Source organism: Vidua chalybeata, chromosome 6 (assembly GCF_026979565.1).
Source record: "Vidua chalybeata isolate OUT-0048 chromosome 6, bVidCha1 merged haplotype, whole genome shotgun sequence".
Taxonomy (NCBI): Eukaryota; Metazoa; Chordata; class Aves; order Passeriformes; family Viduidae; genus Vidua; species Vidua chalybeata.
Window position 1 is genome coordinate 21921536 of NC_071535.1, and position 24124 is coordinate 21945659.

At 43.3% G+C, this 24124-nt stretch overlaps 2 protein-coding genes across 3 annotated transcripts in view; one reads left to right on the forward strand and one right to left on the reverse strand.

Moving 5' to 3' along the window:
* Positions 1-516: 516 nt before the first annotated feature.
* Positions 517-9790, reverse strand: GSTZ1 (glutathione S-transferase zeta 1). 2 transcript variants are annotated; one of them, XM_053946699.1, is made up of 9 exons: positions 9683-9790; positions 6518-6569; positions 5869-5936; positions 4972-5052; positions 4386-4511; positions 3777-3852; positions 2931-2983; positions 1638-1687; positions 517-894 (listed from the first exon to the last, which is right to left on the reverse strand). In XM_053946699.1, the coding sequence occupies exons 1-9, from the start codon at positions 9701-9703 to the stop codon at positions 768-770; spliced, it is 654 nt and encodes a 217-aa protein (XP_053802674.1). In that variant the 5' UTR covers positions 9704-9790; the 3' UTR covers positions 517-767. The 2 variants fall into 2 exon arrangements, with proteins under 2 accessions (XP_053802674.1, XP_053802675.1); XM_053946700.1 differs by lacking the exon at positions 9683-9790 and adding an exon at positions 7108-7217.
* Positions 9791-9978: 188 nt separating this feature from the next.
* The window catches only part of POMT2 (protein O-mannosyltransferase 2), a 28311-nt gene continuing 14165 nt past the window's right edge, over positions 9979-24124 (forward strand). Inside the window, exons 1-11 of the mRNA XM_053945633.1 lie at positions 9979-10006; positions 10661-10745; positions 11525-11629; positions 12755-12863; positions 13800-13908; positions 15338-15497; positions 18054-18160; positions 19079-19161; positions 20211-20320; positions 22749-22815; positions 23617-23689. Coding sequence (XP_053801608.1) covers positions 10686-10745; positions 11525-11629; positions 12755-12863; positions 13800-13908; positions 15338-15497; positions 18054-18160; positions 19079-19161; positions 20211-20320; positions 22749-22815; positions 23617-23689 — 983 coding nt within the window. The 5' untranslated portion in view covers positions 9979-10006; positions 10661-10685. The remainder of the gene's footprint in view (positions 10007-10660; positions 10746-11524; positions 11630-12754; positions 12864-13799; positions 13909-15337; positions 15498-18053; positions 18161-19078; positions 19162-20210; positions 20321-22748; positions 22816-23616; positions 23690-24124) is intronic.

Sequence of the window (24124 nt, forward strand, 5' to 3'; positions counted from 1 at the left end):
AAAGTACAGGCATTATTCTGGTTTGGAGGGAATCTGGGGTGGGATTTCCTTGGGCAACAGTCTGCAGCTGAAGGCTAGGAAAACACCTAGAGGAGTATCTGAGGATGGGAAAAAGAAGAGAACATAATTTTCATTGTAGGGGAGAGAGCTGGTTGTGCCTTGCTGTCTATGTCTATGTTTTGATCTAGGCACACCTTTTATAAATTCCACGTGACCGCTCTTGTTATTGGAAGGGGTGACAGAGTTGTCAACTTGGCTCTTTCAAGACCCCAACAATGGTTAAACTGTCTTTCATCAGAGACTAGATTTATTGTTTATATCCATGGAACTGATGACTGTGCTGTGGCTCTGAGGCAGCTCCAAGGATAAGTACACTGTGTACACTGATTCCCTGATGCTCTTTCTGTAGATGGTAGAAAGAAGTAGCCCCTATGGGGAATATAGAATTGGCTCAATGCCTCACAGTTGTTTGTGGCCACATTCCCCAACCCAAAGCCATACAGAGGGAACTTCTGATCATTATGGATACTTCTGCTTTAATCTGCTTCATGGAGATAGACTGCATAGAAAATACTAGTAGCTGCAGGTATTCCAGCACAGGCATCCTGTAAGTCATCCACACTATTTCCAGGTCCTCTGTCCTTCCCACCCAGGTGAAAGGGAAACAATAGTTCTGGGGTTTCCTACTGGCACTGAAGTCCTACTCAAACTGTAGGTGTTGTCTTCTTTATCATGGCAGCTTTCTAGATTTGATGAGTAGAAAGGCTTCAAGCTCGCAGCTCTGCAGGAGTATCTGGCTGCCGGGAAGGGTGGCTTATTTTGAAGGCCTCTAACTCCAAGAGAGCTTTATTTATTCTGGTTATTGTGGGATATGGACCCATGTCCACTTTGAATCTGTAAACGGAAAAGAATTTGTGAAGTACTGTGAGTTGGAGAGCCAGTGCAGCAGGGAGCAGGAGTATAGAGCAGTGTGATAGGCCTGCCTAGTGTGAGAGAATCTCCCAGGCATTTACACTAACAAAAAAGGTTCATCCTTGTAGGTTTACAAACAAATGCTCGAGAGATTAATCAGTGCCTGGAGAGGTTGTAAAGTCTCCTTCTCTAGAGATACTCAAAACCCAGCTGGATGCAATCCTGTGCCACTTTCTCTAGCAGGGAAATTGGACTGGGTGACCTCCAGAATTTCCTTCCAATCCCAGTGATTCTGTGATTGTGTGATTTTCACCAGATTTTTACATAATGTGCAGCACAAGGTAAGAAGATACTGCTTTTCCTGGGAATCATGCAGCCACTACTTGTATGGGTTTAAGGCTTTAAATAAAGTCTGATTAATCTTTTCCTCCTGTGTGCAGTGTAAGAATAAAGCAAATAGGGACAGAGAACATGGAGTGTGGGCAACTTCAGCTTTTCTAAAGTCATAGATCAGGTTTCCCCAGGGGCCTCTAAGAGGAGACCACAATTCATTACTTCCAAAAGAGACAGTATTTATGAAGTAGGAAAATTTGTGGAGAGAAGAAACATAAGTGGATAGGGCAGGCAGGAGGGATACTTTCTAACAGGCACAAGGAGCAGAAGGTAAGCTCTGACAGCTCAGCATAAGTAGGTGTGTTAAATATCTCAAACTTAGCCTTAATTACCTTTCAGCATTGGCAACTTGAGGCACTAAACACAGATCAGCCATGGAAACCTGCAAATATAGCAGAGAAAAGGGGTTAGAATAACTCAGAGCCTGTCCCCTCACACTTCCCAGTGGTGGCAGGCTTTGAGACCAGGACAGAAATTATTTTATCAGCCAGTACAGAGGAGTTGTCATGATGATGTAATTATTTAATTCAGCATTAATACTACAGCAACAGTACAAGAAAAAGAACTTCATTGCAGTTACTAGTAGAAGCCATAAGCTTTTAGGGAGCTTTATATTTACCAGCTGATCATTATGACCTTAAGGACACTGTGCTTCTATGGCAACTGCCTCTAAGCAAACACGTCTGCTGGCAAGCTGCAGAGGGAGGTGATGGAGGGAGAGGGGTGTTTGCATGGCTGGAAAAAGTTAAATAAATTTTGCTTGTTTGCACTGCAGCAGTATCAAGCAGGTCCTGCCAATGTCAAGACTTGATATGTGATAGGACCTCTGTACAAAGGCTCAGAGACTTGCCATCTGAAAGGAAGACTTAACAACAGTGCTGCTGGCTGCCTATCTGCACAGACAGAGGCAGCTGCCCTCACCCTGTTCCCCAGGTCACAAAGCCCTGGGTGCCTCTCAGAGCGCACGCTATTCTCCATTAGATCTTGTAGCCTTATAAGTAGGGCTCCATAAGGCTGCTACTAGACAATCTTCTGCATCCCAGAATAATGCAGGAGCCTTCCTTTTTTTCTAAGGCTTTTATAGGAAAGATCTTTTGCCCGGCAGCAGAACTAATAAATGGAAAAGGCCTGAACTGCCTCTTTTCAAAGGGTCAGAACAGCTTTTATGTGAGCTCTGTGAAATCTGTCCATGTTAAAACTGGATGATCAGAGCAGAAAAATACAAGTTGGTTAAAGGTTCCATAGAACAGAGCTAAAAACTGAACCCATGTTTCTTGAGCAAAGCTTTGCCCCTATGACAAGACATGTTGAGATCCAAACCCCATAAAGATGAAATGATATATCATGTTTTTCCACATCCTCTAGTACCAGCCAGATCCTAGATACAGCTGCAGAATCTGGCCATCAGCAGGTTATAGGTAGGGACAAGTAAACATCTCCATAACTCTCTGTCAGTCAGTAATGGCCTAAGTAGGATCCATGCAGCTGCTTTTTGTTATGGTGAAGGCACTGCATGTAATTCTAGGCACTGGATGAGCTTGTGTTCTTATCTCCTCAACTAATTTTCTTTCCTATATTTGGTTTTCAGTTCTGCAATAGCACACAGGGCTCTCTCTGATACTTACTTCATCCCCCACACAGTAGCGTCCAGCAGTGTGCTGCAGAATCTGCTCCAGGGCTGTCAAGAGAGGTGGTACACTGGAATGAGGCATTGGAAAGTCAATTGAAAGGGACACCAAACACTTTCTAGACTGAGAATTATGTACAAGGGCATCTTAACCCTGAGCAGAGTATGAAAAAGAAGCATTTTGGGACAGAAACTAGAAGGAACATAAATCTTACTATAATTATGGGAGTCTTTAGGCTCCTTCATCTTTTTTGTACCGAGGGTGCTTTCAGCTGATTTAGACAATGCACTTGAAATACTATGAGAATAATGTAGAAACATGTGACTGGGAGGGGAAAAATGCAAATGTTCAGTCAGTTTGTGTCTGTCATTGCAGCACATGGGGAAAGGATTTTGAGAGAACCAAAAGCCCATTATTTCTCTCAAAAAGGCAAAGAAATACTCTGCTACTTGCTAGACTCTGTGTGAGTTTGCTATTAGGTGTCCAATTACAAAAGCATATGTATCTAGCTAGCTAGCTAGCTGTAGAACTATAGAAGTGCTGTGAGCCCTGGTGCTTCAGAATGAATCAACTGCTGTAGTGTGCAGGATGGCACCAGGCTTCCCCTCTTCCATGTGCAGCAGTGGAAGTGTTCTGTGCATATCTTTCCTCTGAGATCCTGGGGAGCTACCAGTCCTGGACAAGAGACTCTGGGCAAGAAGAACACTGCCAACAAGGCAAGACTCCCAGCACACCAGCCTAGGAATATCTGTGGTTCTATTTGAAAAAGGCAAGTAGAATGCTAGTGGTGCAGCATTTTGTAAGGTCAGCCAAATTATTGATCATTTTGGATGTGGTATGTACCTTGAAAGCCAGATGTGATACAGTTCTGAGCCCATTCCATTTTTTTCTCCCCCATTTGTTTCAGGACACTCAGGTTCTGTGAAGACAAAGCAATCTCTAGGTTAGATAACTACTGCTAGCTGGATCTCACCCACTGTGTCATCCAGTGCAGGACAGGGGAGATGAGGAGTTGCCAAGGCTGAACCCTTGGCCTGAGTTCACTTGGCTGGGTCAGCCCTGACCTCACCTGCACTGAATCAGGCACCCTGCTGTATCTTTCTCTTGGCACTACCCTTCTGTAACAGTTTCCAGAGTATCCCTTTGCCTCTTCCTTTTCAGCTGCTCAATTCTCTTCTTCCTAAAATGTCCTAAACTCAGCAGTAAAAACCATATGGATTCAGCTCTTTCTGGAAAGAACCCTGGGATGCTATAGGATTTGCTGCATTGGAAATACTGTATTGGTGCCATTGGTATCTAGATCAGGCAGAAGTTAAGCAGATTTTATCTGCTAGCACACCAATCTGAAGTTCTGCCACCCGACTGGCTGGCAACAATTTAAGGAGACTGAGAATTTCAGGGACAGAAATCCTTTCTGATTTTCTCCTTTGCATGGGTCTGACAAGGCAGTACCTGAAGTGGCTGAATGCCAGAGACAATGTGATCAGCGATCATTCTGACTTGAGCTCTCTTCTTTGGATCTTGGGGCAGGAGCCTGGGGTTAGGATGTGTCTCTTCTAGGTAATTAATTATAGCTAGCTGTAATGAACAAAGAGATAATGGGAGGTTATTGGAGAGCCAAGGAAGACTTCACACCTTGGACACCTGGGAAAGGGGAGCTGATCCAAGAGAATACAACAGCTTTTGAATGCAGTTTGTTACCAACTCAAAGAACAGAATAACCCCTCTGACATCTGCCTGTGACCTTGTCATTTGGTCCAGCTGTAATTTCAGGCAAACCATGGAACAGCCATCGAAGTCAGACTACAAACTGCTTGGTGAAAGGTCGAGTTATGAACCATAGCAGAATTGAACTGAAATCCTTGACAGTGATTTCCCACCAGGGAATATGTGCTATTTCTGTTCCCAAGTGGGACCATAAATGCCACCTCTTTTCCAATGTATAGGTGAGAGCTCTGGGGGAAAAGATGGGACAAATCCATCCTGTCCAGACTAGGCAGCAGGCTGGAGTGAAAGGTTAACAGGGCTGATAACTCACTGACTGAGAAAGGGTGATGCCATCAATTTTCAAGGCTGGGACTTGCTGCATTGGATTCAGTGCCTTGAATTCAGCAGAAAACTGTGGAAACAAACCTGAGATTACTCTACAGCAATAAGAAATTCTTCTTTCTTGTTTTCTTCTCCCAGAGCCCATTTACCATTTTTTTTTCCCTTCCTCTTTTTTCTCTCTACCTTAATACTAATCTTTGGAGTAAATTATGCTGTACTATTAGCCTACAGCAAGCTCTCACTGGGGCTCAGGGATCACTGCACCTGGCCCAGACTGCCTTATCTCTTGATAAAGCAGCACTGCAATGCCCAGTGGTACTGCATCAGTGCCACCATTACTGTCCCAGTTGTGCAACTCTGCCTTAGCCCATACCAGCCCATTGAGCCAGTGGTACTACGAGGTGCACAACTCCCTTCTATGGACCCCCAAGTAAGGCCTCAGTGAAGACCTCTTTTGGCAACCCACTTCTTCCTTTTACAGGCCCTTTGCAGCACCATGCAATATAATTTAGCATCTTTTGGACACCCCTGTCCCTGCCTCCATGCATTTTCTGTTGCTAGTGGAATGAAGTTGAGTCTGTTTAAAGTGTGGGGCAGCTTCTCTGTGCTCCAGATACATTCAGTTTTATCATGGTAAGGAAAAGATCTTCAGCCTTATGATTCAGTCACAAATGTTTGAGAGAGGAAAAAGCCTCTAATCTCCTGCACTCATATTCTCCTCCTGTCTCACATGCCAGGGAATAGTGGCTGAAAGCAACTATTAATTACAAAGAAGTGGTGAGGAATTCAGTAACTTTGCCTGTGAACTTTCTAGTGCTAATCTCAAGTCTCCTAATGATCCCCAAGTTCAGTACCCTGGAGAGAGGAGTGGTATTTTTATCCTTACCTGCTGTCCTCCATCCTTAATGAGGTTCACTGGGACCAGGTCATAGGAAATTCCTTTCAGAGCCAGTGCTAGGGAGAGCAGAGTGTACAGCTTCAGACAGCTACACTGGGACCAGTTTCATTGGTAATGGCTTCAGGAAAATGTTAGCATCTACATTTGAAAAAAGACCCTATCCCTCAAGGAGGGTGGCCTGAGTCCACTGAGAAGACATTGCTCTGGCAAATGAAGGACCAAAGTACTAAAGATCAGTCCTGGCAAAACCTCTGCATTTTTCAAAATAAGCTTTTCAACTCTTTGCAACACAGCCCTTCCTGCTTCGGCTTTTAGAGGGCAGGGGACCATGTGCTCACCTTTAAAACCTTTCTGTCTCAGTACAAGTAGGGACCATTCCCAGCCCTGCTTAGCTCTCATGACCTGGGCAAGCCAGAGTCTAAGGTAGTATCATGAAGCCCTCTTATCTTTTCCCCTCTATTCCACCTGCTCCAGGTAAGCTGCAGTCTTCCCCTCCCTCCCCATGGGGAGATTTCTCAATGTTCCAGGCTCATGTTTGCTGACCTCTCTGTTAATAAGTGATTGATTAACTGGGTTAGTGAAGGGGAGGATACTGCAATACTGAGACAAAAAAAGAGACATGAAAACTGCATCTCACCGATTCGCACTCTCCAAGAACAGGAACTTCGGAAATAGCTGTAAAGTATTGGCTGAGAAGAGAAAGACAAAAGGGTTATATGCTGGGAGCACCAGAGTATTGAATGTAAGGAAAAGGATGCATGAGCAGAAGGCATTTCAGGAACTCTAAGACAGGGGAGAGCAATGTTTGGAGGAGAGAGGGGTCCTTTCTGAAAGTAACTGTTCCTGATTTGGGCATACAGGTAGCATCACTGTCTCTCATAATAGCCTTCTCATTATCCAGTTGCACCTGATGTTTCCAACAATGCACAAATGACCTTGAAACTATTCCCTATAAAGCTTCCCTCTTTGTACCTATCCAATATTGCTAACTTCTATCCCATCTTAGATTTCTGAAACAATTTCTGTACTGATTGTGCCAAGCACCTGGGTATTTGCATGGTATGAAATAGCTTTTCCAGCCATGCAGGGAAAAGCCAGATTTCTTTCCAAACAAGAAGAGCTTCTGCTGTTTGAGATGAAAGCCACAAAGACAGACAATTCATCTCTACCTGAACTATAACACTAAGGCAGCCTTCCCAGATGCTTCCACCCTGTCCAAACTCTCACCTTTTCAGCTGCCATGGTGTCTGCAGTCGTCTCCACGAAATAAAAGCAACCTCTGTGTTTTCCCTTTTAACTCAGCTGGAATGGGGAAAAGTTTCTTTCCTATAACCAATGAGGAAAGGACTTTGTCCCCCAGTCTGTGCCCAGGACACAAAAACCAGCCAGTCAGATTCAATCCTGAGTCACTGCAGTCACCCTCTCCCAGCCCTGAGATCAAAACCATTAAACAGATTTAAGCTTGGAAGCACATTTGGGAACCATTCTTATTTCCATAGCTTTTCATCCAGAAACAAATAAGGTGTCTGGACAACCTCCCAGGCTGTCACCAGTTGCCAATGCAGAAATCTAACCCTGGAGAACAAACAAAAGAAAACGAAAGCTGCATGCAGAATTTCTGTTTCACTAGGGAATGACTGCTAGCTCTGGGAATGGGCTGCCTTTGCAGGGAGAGTTCATAGTGTGCTCCTGTAGCTCCCCTCCCACCAGTATTGGCCAGTACAGGGAATTTTCTACATTGCAGATATGGGAGAAGCTGCTACTCTGCTCTTGGACCAACTTAGTGTAAAATAAAAGGTTGCACTTTTTTGGTCAGTCTTTTCTTTCCACACAGGAAATTGGTACCCATGTATGTCTCTAAATAAACCTGTAATCATGTCTCTCCTTGCTTACACAGATCCCATGGCATGCCATGGATCTCTCTGAGTCTCTACCCTCCCAAAATGCATAAAAATTTTTCCAGAGACTTGGTAGCAAGACAAAAGAAAGCAGGGATATGCTCAATTATAGTCTGTCAACAGAAAACCAGAGGCACTGATGATCTCTGTGCTCCAGTCCTCTTTGTAAACTTCATGCTTCTCTTACAATTTAGATTGGCTCAAATAACTTCAAATGAGGTATGTCTTTGACTAAATTACTCAGATTTATAAGTGAGGAGGAAAGAGATGGAAAGTACTGGTAACACTTTAGTGGACAAAGTATTTGCTGATTTTCTTAAATTCTTCTGGGATCAGGGCATTAGAAATAGAAACTATGGCTTCAAAAGAGAAAATAGAGCTCAAATAACTTCAAATGAGGTATGTCTTTGACTAAATTACTCAGATTTATAAGTGAGGAGGAAAGAGATGGAAAGTACTGGTAACACTTTAGTGGACAAAGTATTTGCTGATTTTCTTAAATTCTTCTGGGATCAGGGCATTAGAAATAGAAACTATGGCTTCAAAAGAGAAAATAGAGCAGTCATGAGATACTAATTTTACTTGCTTTTCCTGAGGATCTTGCTAATGATTTTTTGGCTCAGAAATTCATGTCCTTCACTACATCCATTTTGGACTCTGGCCTCTCAGCCAGCAGAGACATTTCTCCTGATCCTTTCTGCAGTTCTTTTTTGGATTTACAGCCTATGCTATCATTTGGAATAAACTGTGTCATGCTAATTGCCTTGCTCTACAATTTCAAGGCCCTGGGGGATTTCACCAAAAAGAACATGGAAACCAACCCATTGTTCAGGTGGGAACTGTCTCCAGAGGCTGGGGCATGGAGTGATCTCTTGAGTTCATGCTGTTTTGCTCCTAGCAGCAGGGCAGATCACAGGCAAAAATAATCAGCTAAGTTAAGAGTAGAGACAGCAGAAATGCTTTGTCCTGAGTGGACAGATCCCAGAGTGACACTGTGTCTTCCTCAGAGGAAATGCTGAGCATGGTTGAGGGAAGTCTCAGGAAAGAATTTCCTGCATTTACAACCCTGTGGGATAAAATCACCAAAACCTGCAGTTTAGACTGGTTGGAGCTGGGATGACAGCAGGAGGACAGGATTTGCTTGATGTCCACTGAGAGTTCTGGTTTGCTTCTGTTTTAATTTCTAGCAATCAGTGAGGAAAGTTTGGGCTTATATACCAGTCCAGAGTAAAAATTTGGCAAACGCACTTCTCTCTTGTGAAAGATTTAAGGAACACCCCAAATTTTGTATGTTGACCTCTTAGGTTTTCCATCTTCTTCAAAGTAGTACGGTCTACTCCAGATACCACCTCTTGCCAGCTGATACACGGGATGCACTTGGAAAGGCCAAATCTCTCACCTTTGCTGAGACCATCAAGCCCAGCAGCCTGCACACATACACTGCTGCTTGGGGGCTGGCGTAGGGGACACCTCCGTGCCTGAAAGGCACAGCTTGTACTCTGCTGGGTTCAAATGTAAAGCAGAAAGAATAGTTTTGCTCCTAAATTCTCAGTATCTCTTCAGCAGGACTTGGTGTGAACAGTGCACGCAAATGAAATATGGTAAGTAAGCAGCACCGCTAAAAGCATTAGCACACTAAAGCATTTTATTTCCACTGCGACAGAGACCCGGGTGCAGGCCGGGGCAGCGGGGGCGCGGTCCTCCCGGGACCCGCCGTCCCGGCCTTCCCGGGGTCCCGGGCCACCAGAAGCCACAGCCGGCGACAAGGCCGAACGGAGCGAGGCCCGCGCAGGCCGAAGGCGGAGAGCCGCCGCCCCAAGCCCCGCTCCCACCGGCTGTGGCGCCGCCATCGCCCCCCGCTCCCTCCCGCCCCGCGGGGAGAGCGCGGAGCCAGCGCCGCGTACCTTGGCGACGGCGGCGCTCATCGCCGTCCCGGCCTCCGCTCAGGGCTCGGCGGCCGCCGGCACCGCACGGCCGGGACTGCATCCCCCGGCGTGCCCCGCGCCCCGCCCGCACTCCGCGCCCAGGATGCGCCGCGCCCGGCGCGGAGCAGCGCGCGGCGGGTGCCCGCGGATGCCGCCGCGGCAGCGGGAGCCCCGCCGGGGCCCGGGGGGGCCGGCGCGTCCCGCCGCCCCGCCCGCCGCCACCCGCCCGGCCGCCCTGGCCCTCGTCACCCTCCTCAGCTTCGCCTCCCGCTTCCACCGCCTGCGGGAGCCGCCGCACGTATGGTACGGGCCGGGGCGGGGCGTGCGCCTCTCCGGCCGGGCTCTGCCCGGGCCCCGCGGGGCGGGTGGGTGCGTGTCCGCCTTCTCCCGGCCACAGCGGCCGGGACTGCGCCCTGGCTCCCGGCCCGCGCCTCTTCCCCGCCCCGGCCTTGCCCGGCGTGAGAGGGATCCCTGTTTATCCCAGGCAGGTGGAGGGACGGGACATGGCAGTGAGGGCCACAAGGAAGCGCGGCGCTCTCAGGCCCGCCCGGCCCGGCCCCTGCGCCCTCCCCGGCCCCTGCGCCCTCCCCGCTGCTCTCGGGACATGCTGCAGGGAGGGCATCGGGTCCCGGGGAGGGCGTTTTGAGATCTTTGTGCAACAAGCCGACTTTTTAACCTCGCTAAGGTCAATTTGGAATGAAAAGGGCAAACCAGGGGTTTTGGAGTGATAATATAAAACTTTTTTTAGAAAGCACCTTTCCTACAGTGGCTGCAGTGCTCTCCATGATTTCCCACTGAGTATAACGCATTGTCTCGTATGGAATGTATGGCAGTAACCCTCTATACTATAAAAAGCATAAGTAAAAAGACCTTCCTGGATTTTTTTTTTAAACTCTCTTCAGCATTGTAGCAGATTGGTTATTGTGGTTTGTGTTTTATTGGTGTGTTTTTTTCCAGTTGGGATGAAACTCATTTTGGGAAGATGGGAAGTTACTACATTAATCGGACCTTCTTCTTTGATGTCCATCCCCCTTTGGGGAAGGTAAACTGCTTTTCTGTTACATATTTCAGAAGCCACAGGAGTGGGCCCATAAAAGTCTGCCTCTGCCTCCTGGCCAAAGGATGTGGTGAACAACAAAGTCCTTCCTAACTGTTATTGACACCACAGCAATTTGCATTCTGTGTCCAGAGCCTCAACTTGCAACTTTTCGTCTTCACAAAACATGCTTCAAATATAAGAAAAACAAACAGTATTGCATGTTGGGTTTTTGAAAGGCTTGACATGCAAAAATCAATGTGACACTTGGAGGGCATCTGTAATAGAAGCCTACATTTTAAAGGAAACAGTTCCTGATAACTTGTGAGTAAATGAGATGCCTGTCACAAGTGACCCTGAGAGCGTTGATTTCCTGTTCTGTAAATGAACTTGTTTTAGCAACAGTCTGTAGTGTGGATGAAGGTGCATCCTCCTGCCTTGTCACGGTTATCTTCCTTTCAGACTGAGTCTCCTGAAACTAAAGAGATGGGGAGCTATGGGAGACTCTACAGAATTCTCCCAGCTCAATTCCACACTTACTATTTTTCTTGAGCTTGCAGTCAGCCTTATAGTCTGTTGCAAAAATAATTCTGATTTTGCCTGTAGACAAAGGGCAGTATGTATGTATATGATTTCTGTAAATAAACTCTTTTTTGGATGATGTGTCTGAATTATTTGTCTTCTGGATCAATGTGGCTTCTACAGAAATCTTACCTGCTGCTAGCCTGGATACTTTTTTCTCCAGTGTGATTTTCCTGACCAGTTTTTTCACTTTTTCTCTTCAGATGCTCATTGGACTTGCTGGCTACCTTAGTGGATATGATGGTACATTTCCTTTCCAAAAGCCAGGGGATCGATATGAGCAGCACAACTACGTAGGGATGAGAGGGGTAAGGCTCTCCAGGCTATTGTCAGCTGGTTAGCTTTCCTGTGCCTTTCAGTACAGAGTGTTCCATCTTAAGAACAACTCTCCTTGATCAGGTCAGAGGTCTGGTTACCCTTGTGCCTTGTCTTTAAGCTCCTTTGAAAAGTGTTAGTGGTTCTATTGTGAATACGCCTTAATGTGTGTCTGTGAGAGGCCAGGTAAGAAATTAAGGTGAAAACTGAGGGCAGCTCTTCCTGCTAATTAGTGAGACTACAATGCTGCAAAGCAAACATTGCTGAGTTTGAACTTCTCTCACTCCATTGTGGCTGGCTAATCTCCTGGCGAGCCAAGGGTATCAAAAGCCAGGATCATCCACTGTCGCCTGCAGTTTGCCACCCCCAATGACACCAAGCTGAGTATGCTCATGGAACCTGGGACAGCAGGGCAGAATTCAGAGTTGTATTTGATCTGAAACCCTGGCTCTACTGCTTTTTAGGAAGACGAAGAGCCTTATAACTGACAGCAGATAAGTCAAAAGGAGAACAGTGGCCAATTGCTACTACCTAGAAAGAAAACTGAAAACTGGGAAGGCATGTTTTCTTAGTTTAATTTCCAGAAGTTCATGGTTTTAGGTTCCCCTGAGCCAAAGGTGGGAGAGGTGCTAGAAACAAACATTAAAGATAATAAATTCTACTGTGGTCTTGCTTTCTTTTGTTTTCATTTCTCCTCTTTCTCCTCCAACTATCCGTGGTCTCATTTGTGTAGGAAAGGGGAATCTGGTCTGCTAAAGTTATAAGGTGCAAGTGTATTTTGTTTTTAACTTTCATAATTTAGTATCTTGTTGAAAAAAGGCTGAGTGTAGTGGATGTGTGGTGCACCTACTTAATGTATCCTTTTATGAGTATCTGGTGCAGTCTAGCAGGAGTGTGACTGGCTGTTGTTACTGACACCACTGCAGAACAGAGTAAGCCTCTGTCCTCTGAGCAATGTCTTTGTTCAGTTGGCTTTTGTCTGATGCTCTTTGTGACTCAGATCAGCTGCTGCAACACCTCCTGTTGTTGTAGGTATGGAAGATGAAGGAAAGGAAAGGGTGTGAGCTCTTGTCCACCGTGGGTGGGGTTATAACTTCTGCCATGATCTTTTCCTGCAGTTTTGTGCATTTCTTGGCTCCTGCCTGGTTCCTTTTGCCTACCTCACGGTGTTGGAACTGTCAAAGTCACTGCCAGCAGCCTTACTCACGGCTTTCATCCTTATTTTTGGTAGGTGTTCCTGCTACAAAATTGAGTATCTTAATGTTCAGATAATTTAATTACCATGTGTTACCTAACCAGGGGATATTTGGGTTAATGAGAGACTTTCTCAAAAGCAAAGTAATTCCATTTATATATATATATATATATATATATATATATGTATGAGGCTTCTTACTTAAGTCCCCTTAAGAACTTCGCAGTCTTGTTTAGTTTATGGGTACTTCTGTTATTTGCATAACCACAGTATTGGATTAGATTGCACCTTAATTTAAAAAAAATTTATAAGGTGGGTGATCAGGAATGATTTTGCCCACTAGTGAAATGTTGATGTTTCCCATATGAATTACAGAGATCTTTAATGGCCCTTGCATTACTTTAGAAGAGTTCACAATAAGAAATTAATAAAGTTCCTTGTTGAATTAAGCCAAGTGGAGAAATTGACCTTGCAAATGAAGTTACTACAATAGGAGTTTTGTAAGGACACAGGTATTGAGAAATGGAGACTTAGAATATCACAGCCACATTCATTTTTTATAGGTACCATCTGAAAGATGATTTCTTCTCTGGCACTATGGTGGTACCTTAGGTTGATAATTGCTGGCTGTAATCCTCTCCATCTGACTATGTTACCTGCACTTTCCAAATGGTGTTTCACAGATATTGCTGTACTGCCTTTTGTTCCTGTGTTTTTTTTTTTTTTTTTTTTTTTTTTTTTTTTTTTTTTTTTTTTTTTTTTTTTTTTTTTTTTTTTTTTTTTAATTTTATTTTTATTTTTTATTTTCTTTGTTATCCAGGTATGATGAAATGTTGTGATCTCCTTCTGTTTCTAAAATTTTCCACCTTCTTCTTGTCTTGACTACCTTGAGGAAGCTGAATTCCCACAATCTTAGATTCACTTTGGAACTGCAAGTCTTTCTGACATTGCTGTGTGTCTCTTTGCAGATACAGGCTGTATTACATTGTCCCAATATATTCTGCTGGATCCCATTCTAATGTTCTTTCTCATGGGAGCTGTTCTGAGTATGGTGAAATGTAACAGCTGTGCAGACAGGTAAGATAAGGATGATAATTTTGTTAAACTATAGGTATTTAGCTTTCACACAGTTAAAGTAATGTCTGCCATTGGTGATGCGTGAATGGCTGAAATGAGATTATTTAAGGACATTTGAAGATGAAAATGACTGTTGGTAGCAGAGAGAAATTTTTATTCTGAGGGTTTGTGTAGTTAGGGAGAAAGTATTGTGCCTGGACTGCACCAATTTACCTGTGACTGTAAGCACCTTTAAAAATCCCGCTGTCTGAGGTAAATAGTGTAATTTGTTTGATTTAGAGAAATGACTACAAAAACTTAGAGGGAAATATAGCCAGGATGATTCTGAATAAAATAGTCAAGTTGGAAAGGATATTTGCTATAGACCCATCCAGAGAGGGTAGTGGTTTTTAGGTACTGGGATGTGTCAGAAGGCTTCTCTGTGGCTGTGCTGCACAGACTAGTTCCCTTGAAATGCATCCCAAATTCAAAGACACAAAAAGTCGAGGTTCTTTGTTATATATGAGCAGTTTTTATTTCATGAAACATTCAAGAACTGATAGTATCAATCTTAGTGTGTCTGCAGTTCGTGTGGCTGAAATGCAGCCTGCAGCATCATGTATGGCTGCCCAAGGCCATCCTTATCTACAGCACATTCCCCAGGGAATGCAGCACTAAATTACAGGGCAGTGCTTGATCAGCTCTGTGTGCCTTGACCTGAATTTATTTTTCATATCTTAGAACTAATCCTGTTGTCAAAGTGGTTGATATTCTACAAATTAAAAGCCAACTCTAGCTATCATATTGCTTAGCAGGTCATAGGGATTTTGTCTAGTTGAAATAAAAGTGTCAAGGCATTAGGAATCAGAAGGAAAAAGGTTTTAAGTTCTGCTGTCATTTTTTCTCCTCTCTCTTCTATGGTTCAATTTTATGTCAGTTTATAATTTGTTTGCTTTTTGCTGCAGCTTTTGTTTGTGTTTTGGATAGAGTTTTTCCGCTAAGGCTTTCTTGCTTTAGTACAGGTGGCTGCTCTTTGCCTCTTGCTCTTCCCCATGTCCCTAAATTTCTGAGAGAAGTAAGTTTGCACTTTATGGAACAAAGTTCTTGTTTCTGTTTTCAGAACTTCCATGTAGTCAGACTTTCTTCACACTAGTATTTTAGCTTATATCTGATGTCTGTGTTTCCATCCTTGAATTGGAGATCTAAGGTTGCCCCTGGCTTAAGTGTACCTGAAGCCTGTATCAAGGTTTCACAAGCCTGTATCTGAAACCAGTAGCCTTGAGTGATTCTAAACTAAATGAAAAACTTGTTTTTCCACTTCTTCTGGGTTCCTGAGAAGATGGACTGTGATTTTTTGGGGTTACAGATCTTTTATTTATTTTTGTGATCACGGGCTGTCCATTCATGTAGCCATCATTTTATTTACTGACTTGCTCTGCTGGTCCTGCAGGCCATTTTCTGCCTCCTGGTGGTTCTGGCTGAGTCTGACTGGTGTGAGCCTTGCTGGAGCAATGGGGGTAAAATTTGTTGGCCTTTTTGTAGTCCTCTTGGTTGGCTTGAACACAATCTATGACCTATGGGACTTGCTGGGGAACCTCAGCCTGTCACTGGTGAGTTTCAAAGGCTTTTCTTTACTTTAAATGTTTTTTTGTTTTGTTTGTTTTGTAATTCTCCTAGTCTTTGGCAACCGTGCAAGTACTCAAACAGATACTCTGTCTGCAGCAGAGAGGAGCATCTGATGTGGTGATGAAAAAAGGACATTAAGGTTATCATGAAAAAATTACTGCCACACTTTTGAAAAAAAACCGAACACTCTTATATTAGCCGGATATAACAGTATCCAAGCACAGCAGAAAGATTGTTACTTTTTCCTGAGAGAAACTGTTACCATTCCAGTTGGCTTCATTTTCAGTCTAAGCTAAAAATGCTCTTTGGGAGTGGCTTTACAGTGGCCCAAAGCAAGATGTTGCCCAGCACTGTTACCTGACCTTCCAAGGAGTATGTGCTACCTGGCAGACAAGTCTTGCAGCACTTAGTTTGCATAAGCAGTGTGAGCTCAGGCTCTGCTTTGTGAGAGTAAGGGGGCAGAGGCCGCATAGCAGGAGCATCACAAGTCACAGATCTGCAATCTGCAGTATCCATTGCCGGTTTAGAGGATGAAGACAGCCATAGCCTGTTTGATTTCACACACATTTAGTTCTTCTAAGCCTTAAAAAAATTGCTAGTGGGTTTGAGTGTCCTGGTCTAATGTATTGCATTTTATGTTTGCAAAGTGTGAAATCTGCCATTTGAAGAAACGCCTTGATGTACCGTTTGCTGTCTTGCAACTGGCAGGAAGACAAATTCTTCAGTCATATCTTTTAAAAGGTGTTCAGTTCTCCCTCTTGTCTCAGCCTATTTTGAAGCTTGAAAATTCTATTTTTTTCACGTACTGTTTTTGTCTCATTTGTCTTATAAACAGTGGGACCATGGGGTGACTTTTTCTATTCTTCCTGTGTGATTTGTTTTCTTTGATTAACTTGAATCAATATGGGCTGCAAAGATGCAATGTTCCAACTCCAGAGAAACACTTCTTGAGCAAAGTCAGTTAATTGCATTTGAAATAGAACAAATCCTTCATGTCTAAGCTTTGTGCCAGCAGACAGCTGCACAGTGACTTCATTTGTGCTGCTGGCAGCAAAGGCAGCAAACCCCCGAGTGTAAGAATATGTAAAGTAATTTACTCCAGAAGGTAGATGTTTTCTGAATAGCTATTTGGCAACCTTGGTGCTTGAGGAGAGGGAAAAAATGGGTGAGGATTAATCTCATGAAATCCTGAATAACTTACCTCTGCATTTGTTAGGAAGCTACTCATGATTATTTATATACAATTTTTTGGGGACTAACTTGATTTCTAGAATTGTCAGCTTGTGTTGGTCCATCGTTCTGATTTGCTCACTGCTGTCTTTCACATGCACTTTCTTTTCTTTGACTTTGCATTGAAGTCTTTAGTTAAGGAAAACCATTTCATGAAAATTGAAGCATATTGAGGCCTTTCTAAGTAGGGAACTGGAGGGTAGTTCATGTGCCTCTCCACTGCCTATATTTGGTCATGTACTATCAATCAGCATTAGTTTCTAAGTGTCCAGTGGTCATGAAGTATTCTGCTGAAGTACTGGAACTGAACAGCTTTTTCCTTTGCTGACTTCACTGAATTTTGCAATGTATTCAGCTTTTTCCATTCCTTCTGAATGAACTGGTTCTGGTACTAAGGGGTGGAGAATGATTAGCTTAATGATTAAATGACAGGTATCATATTAAAAAATATGGAGTATAGCAAGTGCATCTGCTTTCATCCACTTGGAAGTTAGTGTGGCCATTTAGCAAACAGTTTTTGCTATTTAATTTTTTTCTTCTTCCACTATTTATTATCCACCCTCTATTTTACATTATTTACTCTACTACCAGCAGTGTCAGTAGGATGTGAAAATGTAATAGCTTCTTTGGCATCTGTTTGCAAAACATATTTTCAATTGGTTGAAATAAAATATTTTGCTTTAATTTCGGGACATCTGAAGAACAGGTTTTGCTGCTGACTTTCCTGTAGTTTCTGGCTGAGCAGCACTAGAAGTTGCAGTGTGAGAGCATCCTTGCTAAGCAAGGTGATTTCTGTAAGTGAAGCATATCTAGATCCCCAAGATGTTCTGGTTACATTTATATTTGCATAGACTTATTGAGGGAACAAATTTTCATTTTCCCTCTTGCTTAGTTTTGGTAGTTACTGTTTTGGGAGCCATCTCTGCTGGGATTTTGGGTTAAGTTATGTACCACAGATGTAAACAAGTTAAGGTCCTTGCTCTCAAAATGCTTTCAGTGGGGGCTGTCCAACCTCCTTTGCCAAAGTTAGGGATGCTCAGAGCTTTGGAACACTAAACTGTCCTACTGCCTATTTTTGTCTTTTTTCCCATGACCCTAAAATTTTGAGGTACCATAGCTCCAGCTTTTGGAGATGCACAGCAAGAGCTGGGTCAGCTTTTACCTCTCTCTGGCCCTTTCTGAGGTAATTCTACAACGTGGTGAGCTTTCTTGCACAGCAAGCTTCAGCCATAGGACTGCTGCTCAGAGTCTTGTGAAATCAGGAGTGAAGTTGCTCCTGCACTGTTTGATCCAGATTGTGTTTGTTACAGGTCATGTTTGGGAAGCATTTACTGGCTCGTGTACTCTGCCTCATCGTACTGCCGCTTGCCCTCTACATGGCTGTGTTTGCTGTTCATTTTGCAGTGTTAAATAGGAGGTATTTCACAATGTTTTCTCCAGAAGAATTACTTATCTTTGCTTTGAATTAAAGGGTATTGGTTATATAGTAGTCCACTTTCAGTGTCAGAAGCACAGCCACAAGCTGTGTCTTTGTTTAATTCCCTTCCCCAGCTCTCTGGCCAAGCTGGCAGTGAATTTGAATTTGAGCTTGAGACTCTCTGAAATGGCAGGCAAGTAACTTAACCAAACTTCCTGTCTCATTTTTTTCCTCTTCTCTTTCTGGGACCTGAAAATGTTTCGACTCCATTCTTTGTCTTTTTGTAATTAAAAAAAAAGTCATTGCATTCCTTAAAAATGGCTGTGATTAAAAGAGTCTGAATTTGCTTGAAGGGAGGGGCTCTTTCCTGAATGCTTGCAACCGAGGGATGTTTTTTACAAGGAAAGAGTTAGTAAAATAGCCATGTAATATTTTCCATAAGCCAGCATTAAAAAATGAGGTGACTAAGCATTTCACTGTAGAAAAAGGATAGAAAAAGAAATCTGTTATTTTTCAGTGCAAGTCTACTGGTCTTACTACTAACCTCTTAGCAGAAGTAAGACTACAGGAGTCACAGAGAAAGGCTTTGTTATATCTGTCCTGACAGTGGGTCAGTTTATTTGTTGTAAGAACACCCCCAAAGACAGTTCTGATGCTTTGTGCAGTGCCAGCATGTACATTTTTGTGACCTCAAGTCTTTGCAGCACTGGACAATTTCCTGCAAGACTGTCTCTATCTGCTGTAATTCACAACATTAGAGAAGTGTGCCTCTTAAGGAAACTGCACCCATTCTTCTTCATATGCCCAGTCTGGTTTTATAATTTTTCTTCTGTAAAAACAACTTGGCAATGCATGACAGAGGTTTGTATGCTGCTTAGTGAGACCTCGAATTGTCATATTCTTTGCTGTCTTTTGTAGTGGTCCTGGGGATGGTTTCTTCAGTTCAGCATTTCAATCCCAGCTGATTGGGAACAATCTTCATAATGTCTCCATTCCAGAGCGTGAGTGTCCATATGAATAAAGGACTCTGAATGTTGTCAGTGTACATGAGAACTTAAATAAAAGAGGTGTCCCCGTGACTCAGTGCAGGGCAGTGTGAATTATGCCTTCCATGGTCAAGGTCAGATCCATACTCTTCCTCTGTGCAATTTTATGTATTGACAGAAAGAAAAAGGCTGAAAATACCACCATGTTCCGTGCATGGTCACTAGCTGTTTCATCATATTCCATCTAGGGGGAAGGATGCCATTTTGAGGGGTTTGACTTATGTGCATGCATCTTGTTATTCTTTGGTTCTATATTGCTTGAGAGAACAAAAAGGTGTTTTTCCTGTTCACCTTAGATTTGTAGGTGTTCAGATGTGGGACTTGTTTCCAAAATATGTGTAAATGGAAACGATCAACTTTTGTGACACCACAAGCCACTGGTCCAGCTGTGTTGTATTCAGAATGCATCTGAATTTAGCAAAAAGAAGGCTCTGTGGTTGTTCCCTAATCCTTAGCTTGGCTAGGGACTACTGAGCCTTTAAAATGGTTTAACTTTCTGATTACTTCAGCTTTTTTCTGGCTGTTCCCTGCTCCAGAGCTGTTGCTGGGGGAGCATCAGGTCTGTTCTCCAAGGCTTGTGTTGGGGGACTAGGAGGGAAGATGTCTTAAGCCAGTGTAGCAGCTCTGCTGTCCAACAGCTGAGCTTGCTTCCCTTCTCTCTTGAATTGCTGTGGGGTCAGCATTGTTATACTCTTAGGGAAAGCTATCTCAAAACTCTCATTATGAAATTACAAACAAAGGAATGCCTTACCACCTCTGTTTATGTTAAAACTTAGTGGGAGAGTTTTAAGTGTTTCGGCCAAATGTTACGTAACAGTTTCACTGAATCCTGGTTAGGGATGGGAGATGAGCTTGCAATGAGCCCTGTGGAGTAATGTGTCAAACAGGAAACAAACTTCCATCAAAACAATGGAGAGTGCATGCTTAATTGAGCACTGTAGCTTAGCTGGGAGAGATACAGGAGAGCTGCCTTATGTCTTTGTTCCTCCCTCTTTCTCGTGCAGATTTGGCATATGGGTCTGTGGTCACAATGAAGAACCTTCGGATGGCTGGGGGATACCTTCACTCCCACTGGCACCTCTATCCGGAGGGCATTGGGGCTCGCCAGCAGCAGGTTGGTGTGCTATGGTAGTATTGCCTGTGTCTGCAACCACTGGGTTACTCTCTTTGTATTTGGCATTAGGAGCCAAATTGGTAGGAGCTATGTGTTTACTCAGCATCTGTTACCCTCTCAGTGCCACAGCTATGCACTTGGCTTAGAACTCTGACTAATAAAGAGGCTTGAAGAGAGCATACCACACTTTACCAGAGGGTGACTTAGAGTAACAAGGCTTTGCAAGACCACCGTCCATAAATGGAGTCCAAGAGGACTTCAGAATAGTCTTCCATAATGAAAGTTACCTCAAGGAAGGCTGTAAAACTTTGTTTAAAACAAGTACATTATCTTACAGCTTTTCTGGCTGTATATTAAAAGCAAGGGAATAGAACTGCTGTATATTGTTTTTACTCCAGCCACTGGCCTCTGTGACCTTACATGAATCCCTCTCCTTTGTGCCTTGCTTCCTTCATGTGTCACCAAAGAATTTGCTCAATAAATTAGATACTGTACATTTGTAAGCTAACGTAGCCATATGGAAACCATCCGAACTAAGGGCTTCTCATTAAATGATTAAGCAATAAGTGAAAGTATAAATCAGAAATCATGTAAGTATCTCTAATTAAGAAGCACAAACATTAAGTGGATTTCTTATTTTTGTCCATCATCATCAAGCTTCACAAATCTTTGCTGCTTCTGCACTTTTACCAAGATGTATTCTGCAGTTTGATTATTGGTATCTAAAAATTGTTCTGAGATCCTTGAAAGAAAATTACCAGAGAAACACAAGTGTTTGGTTTTTAACTCCCTGCTGTCTCTGTGGCTAGGAGGAAATTTTCAGAAGTGAAAACTTTATCTCAATCTTTTTTTCCTGCTGCTTGTCACAATCAGAATTTCTAATACTCTAGCATGACATTAATGTTTATTACAGTATATGGAGATATCATACTAAACTACCTCAAGCATAGGCAAAATTGGAGTGCAGATCATGCTTTATGACACTAAAAGCAGGGAAAGGCAATTTGGAGATGACACTAATGGGAGTTCCTTGTGGAAAGTGGGAAAGGGTGGAGATTTCCCCGCTGTACTCCAGGCCCTGGTGGTAGGACAACAGTAGGATTCTAGGGTAGTTTCAGGGCTCTGAAGAGGGGAAGGGAATTTAGAGAGGAATTTGGAGGAGATGTAGAGAGGAAAAAGCGATCTCTCTGCTTCCACTTTCTCCTTCTCTCCTGATGGCTTGACCTCAAGGTATGAGGTTCTACCTCCAGCTCTCCCTTTTTCCCCATTGTCAGACACTCCTTTGTGTTCTGCCTCTCACCCACCCACTGGGCCACCTGCTCCCATCTAAGAGAGAGGCACAGGTGGGGTACTGGGCTAGCATCCCAAGCAGGACATGCTGCTCTGTCAGAGGAGGGTGGGTGAAGGGAGTACAGTTCCATGTGCTCTGGGGAGCAGCAGCCTGGAATAAGATGGTTGTGGCAAGCACATTTCTCTCTCTCTCTCTCAGGATTTTTTATTGAGGTGCACAGAGAGAAATGAAAGAGAAAACAATTTCTATTTCTGCTCCTTGTTTTTCTCTTGTGGAATGTGTTGGGAGAATTGTTTACCCAGAGTGAGCGCTTGGTTGGATCATGGTGGATTGTTTGGGCCTGATGGCCAATTGGATCCACCTGTGTCTGGGCTCTGGAGAACAGGGTCACGAGTTGTGAGTTAGTTAGATATGACAGTTAGAGAAAGTAGCATGTAGTATTTAGTATCCTCTTTTATATAGCATATTAATGTATTATAACATAATTATAATAAAGAAATCATTCAGCCTTCTGAACTGGAGTTAGACATCATCATTCTTCCCATTGGGTTCGCCGACATCTACAACAGATGGTCTTTGTGTCCATGGTAGCAGTAGATGCAGTTACTCTATATGAGGCTGAGTAGGCTGGCAGGGGTTAGCTGTGTAGCATGTGTGGCTGTAATGGGTGATCCCTGAATCCTTGCCTTGCCTGGATCTTTTGGCAGATATTATGGTTGTCACAGTCAGCCTGTTGTCAGAAGTCTCTATTGTGTGTAAAGCCAGTGCTGCTTCTATCTCCTGGTTCAGATAGTGGTCAGTGATTATGCAAGAGCTCTGGTTTGGATATCCTGTTGTTGTAGAAGGAACCTCTGAAACAGGTGAGGGGAGGTCAGGCTGTGTTTGGAGGCTGTTGGTGCATGTGAACTGCCATGAAGTGTAGTGCTTCTGAGTAGGGGCTATACACTGGCTAAGAGGTGTCATCTGGGTTAAGGAGTGGCCCATAACTGGTTTTCTAGGGGGCACTGTCATAAAGGTAATCCCAGGATTTCTGTGTGGTTGGTGCATTCATTTGGGGCTTTGATTTGCTGGTGAATGTGTGACTGCTATCAACAGCTTTTTTCTTGTTATGTAAGATAATTAATCCTGTCATTTCAGGTCACTGCTTACTTACATAAAGATTTGAATAACCTGTGGATCATAAAGAAACATGATTCAGATACAGGTAACAAAAAACAGTAAAGTGTCTTTTATTACTGCTGCTTCTGTTTTTCACATAAATATTCTGAGTCCTTTCTGGGACAGAGTATCCTTCATGGATATGAGGGGGAGAGGAGGAAGAACAAGGGGAAGCTGTCTCTTGATTTACATTGTGTGTGTCTACTGTGTTTTTTGTTCTTCTCCAGACTGTACAGCTGAAGTAAATAAGCTTTTCTTAGCTGAAGGTCGTATTGACAATTTTTCAGCTGTGTAGGGCTGTAAATAACAGCAGAGAGGAAATTTGAAATGAGTTAATATTTTTTGCAATCTGTTATTGTGGCTAAGAGTCTTGGGAAAGCTGGGTCCTGTTACAATCTGGTACATTGTGTTTGACAGAATTTTGTGGATGATTGCTTGGGACAAGATAAGAGTACTGAATGTGATGATCTATGGTTTGTGCAGAAAGCTGTTGGTTTAGATTATGTAGTGTAGGTAGCTGAGGCATGCTTGGTATGGCAGTTTCCTTTTTTTTTACCTGCCACATGTGTTTATAAAAATTAACAAGAACTGTCTAAACAGCAAAAAATGTAAATAACATAGATATATAAGAAAAATTATAATCAGTGTTGCAAGAGTGATTTATAGTTCACATTCTTTGGCATAGCTCTCAGGGTTGGAGTCTAGAGCAATGTTTTACACCAGGCTTAGAGTCAGCCCAACTTTGTTTGCTTTATTATCTGTTTGAGGCATGAGCATCAGCAAGAAACTTTGTAATACCCTGGTAAGTTTGTCAGTGCATTGATATGATTAGCTTGTCTTCCTTCAGCAGATCTGTCTGACCCCTCAAGTCCTGTGGAGTTTGTGAGGCATGGAGATATAATTCGTCTGGAACATAAAGAGTAAGGATGATTCTGGGATTCAAAGAGATTGTGTGATTAAATAGGATTGGGGGGAGACTTGTCCTGCTGGAGACTGTAGTTAGACAAGCACAAGCAGGCTGTGTGACAGAGGTATCTGTATATCTGAATTTCCAGTGTGAGGTTTGTAGAGTTTTTCTTCTATGATTTATGTTTTGAAATATATCTATTAAATGAGAAACTGCAGAGAGAACCACACAACTTTATTAAAACTGCCTGCCTAAGCAGCAGGGAGATTTCTTCAGTTGTGTGAGGTGCAATAATCAGGGTAACTCTTCCAGAGAAGCAATTTCAAAACCCTCATTCTGTTACCTGTCTCCATGCTGAATTTTCTAGACAAATAGAATATAGGGTTTTTTGGGCAGTGTACTGCAAGTATCCTTGTCCCTATGTTCATAGGCAGTATCCACCTGTTGA

What these genes read in the sequence shown, in the direction of transcription:
- GSTZ1 (XM_053946699.1), bottom strand. Translation starts at nt 9,703, where the DNA reads ATGAGCGCCGCCGTCGCCAAG. An exon ending in TTCTTGGAGAGTGCGAATCG is followed by an intron (nt 5,937 to 6,517) that starts GTGAGATGCAGT and finishes TGCTCTCCCTAG; the next exon opens with CACTGGCTCTGAAAGGAATT. An exon ending in GCATCACCCTTTCTCAGTCA is followed by an intron (nt 4,512 to 4,971) that starts GTGAGTTATCAG and finishes TGTTCATTACAG; the next exon opens with CTAGCTATAATTAATTACCT.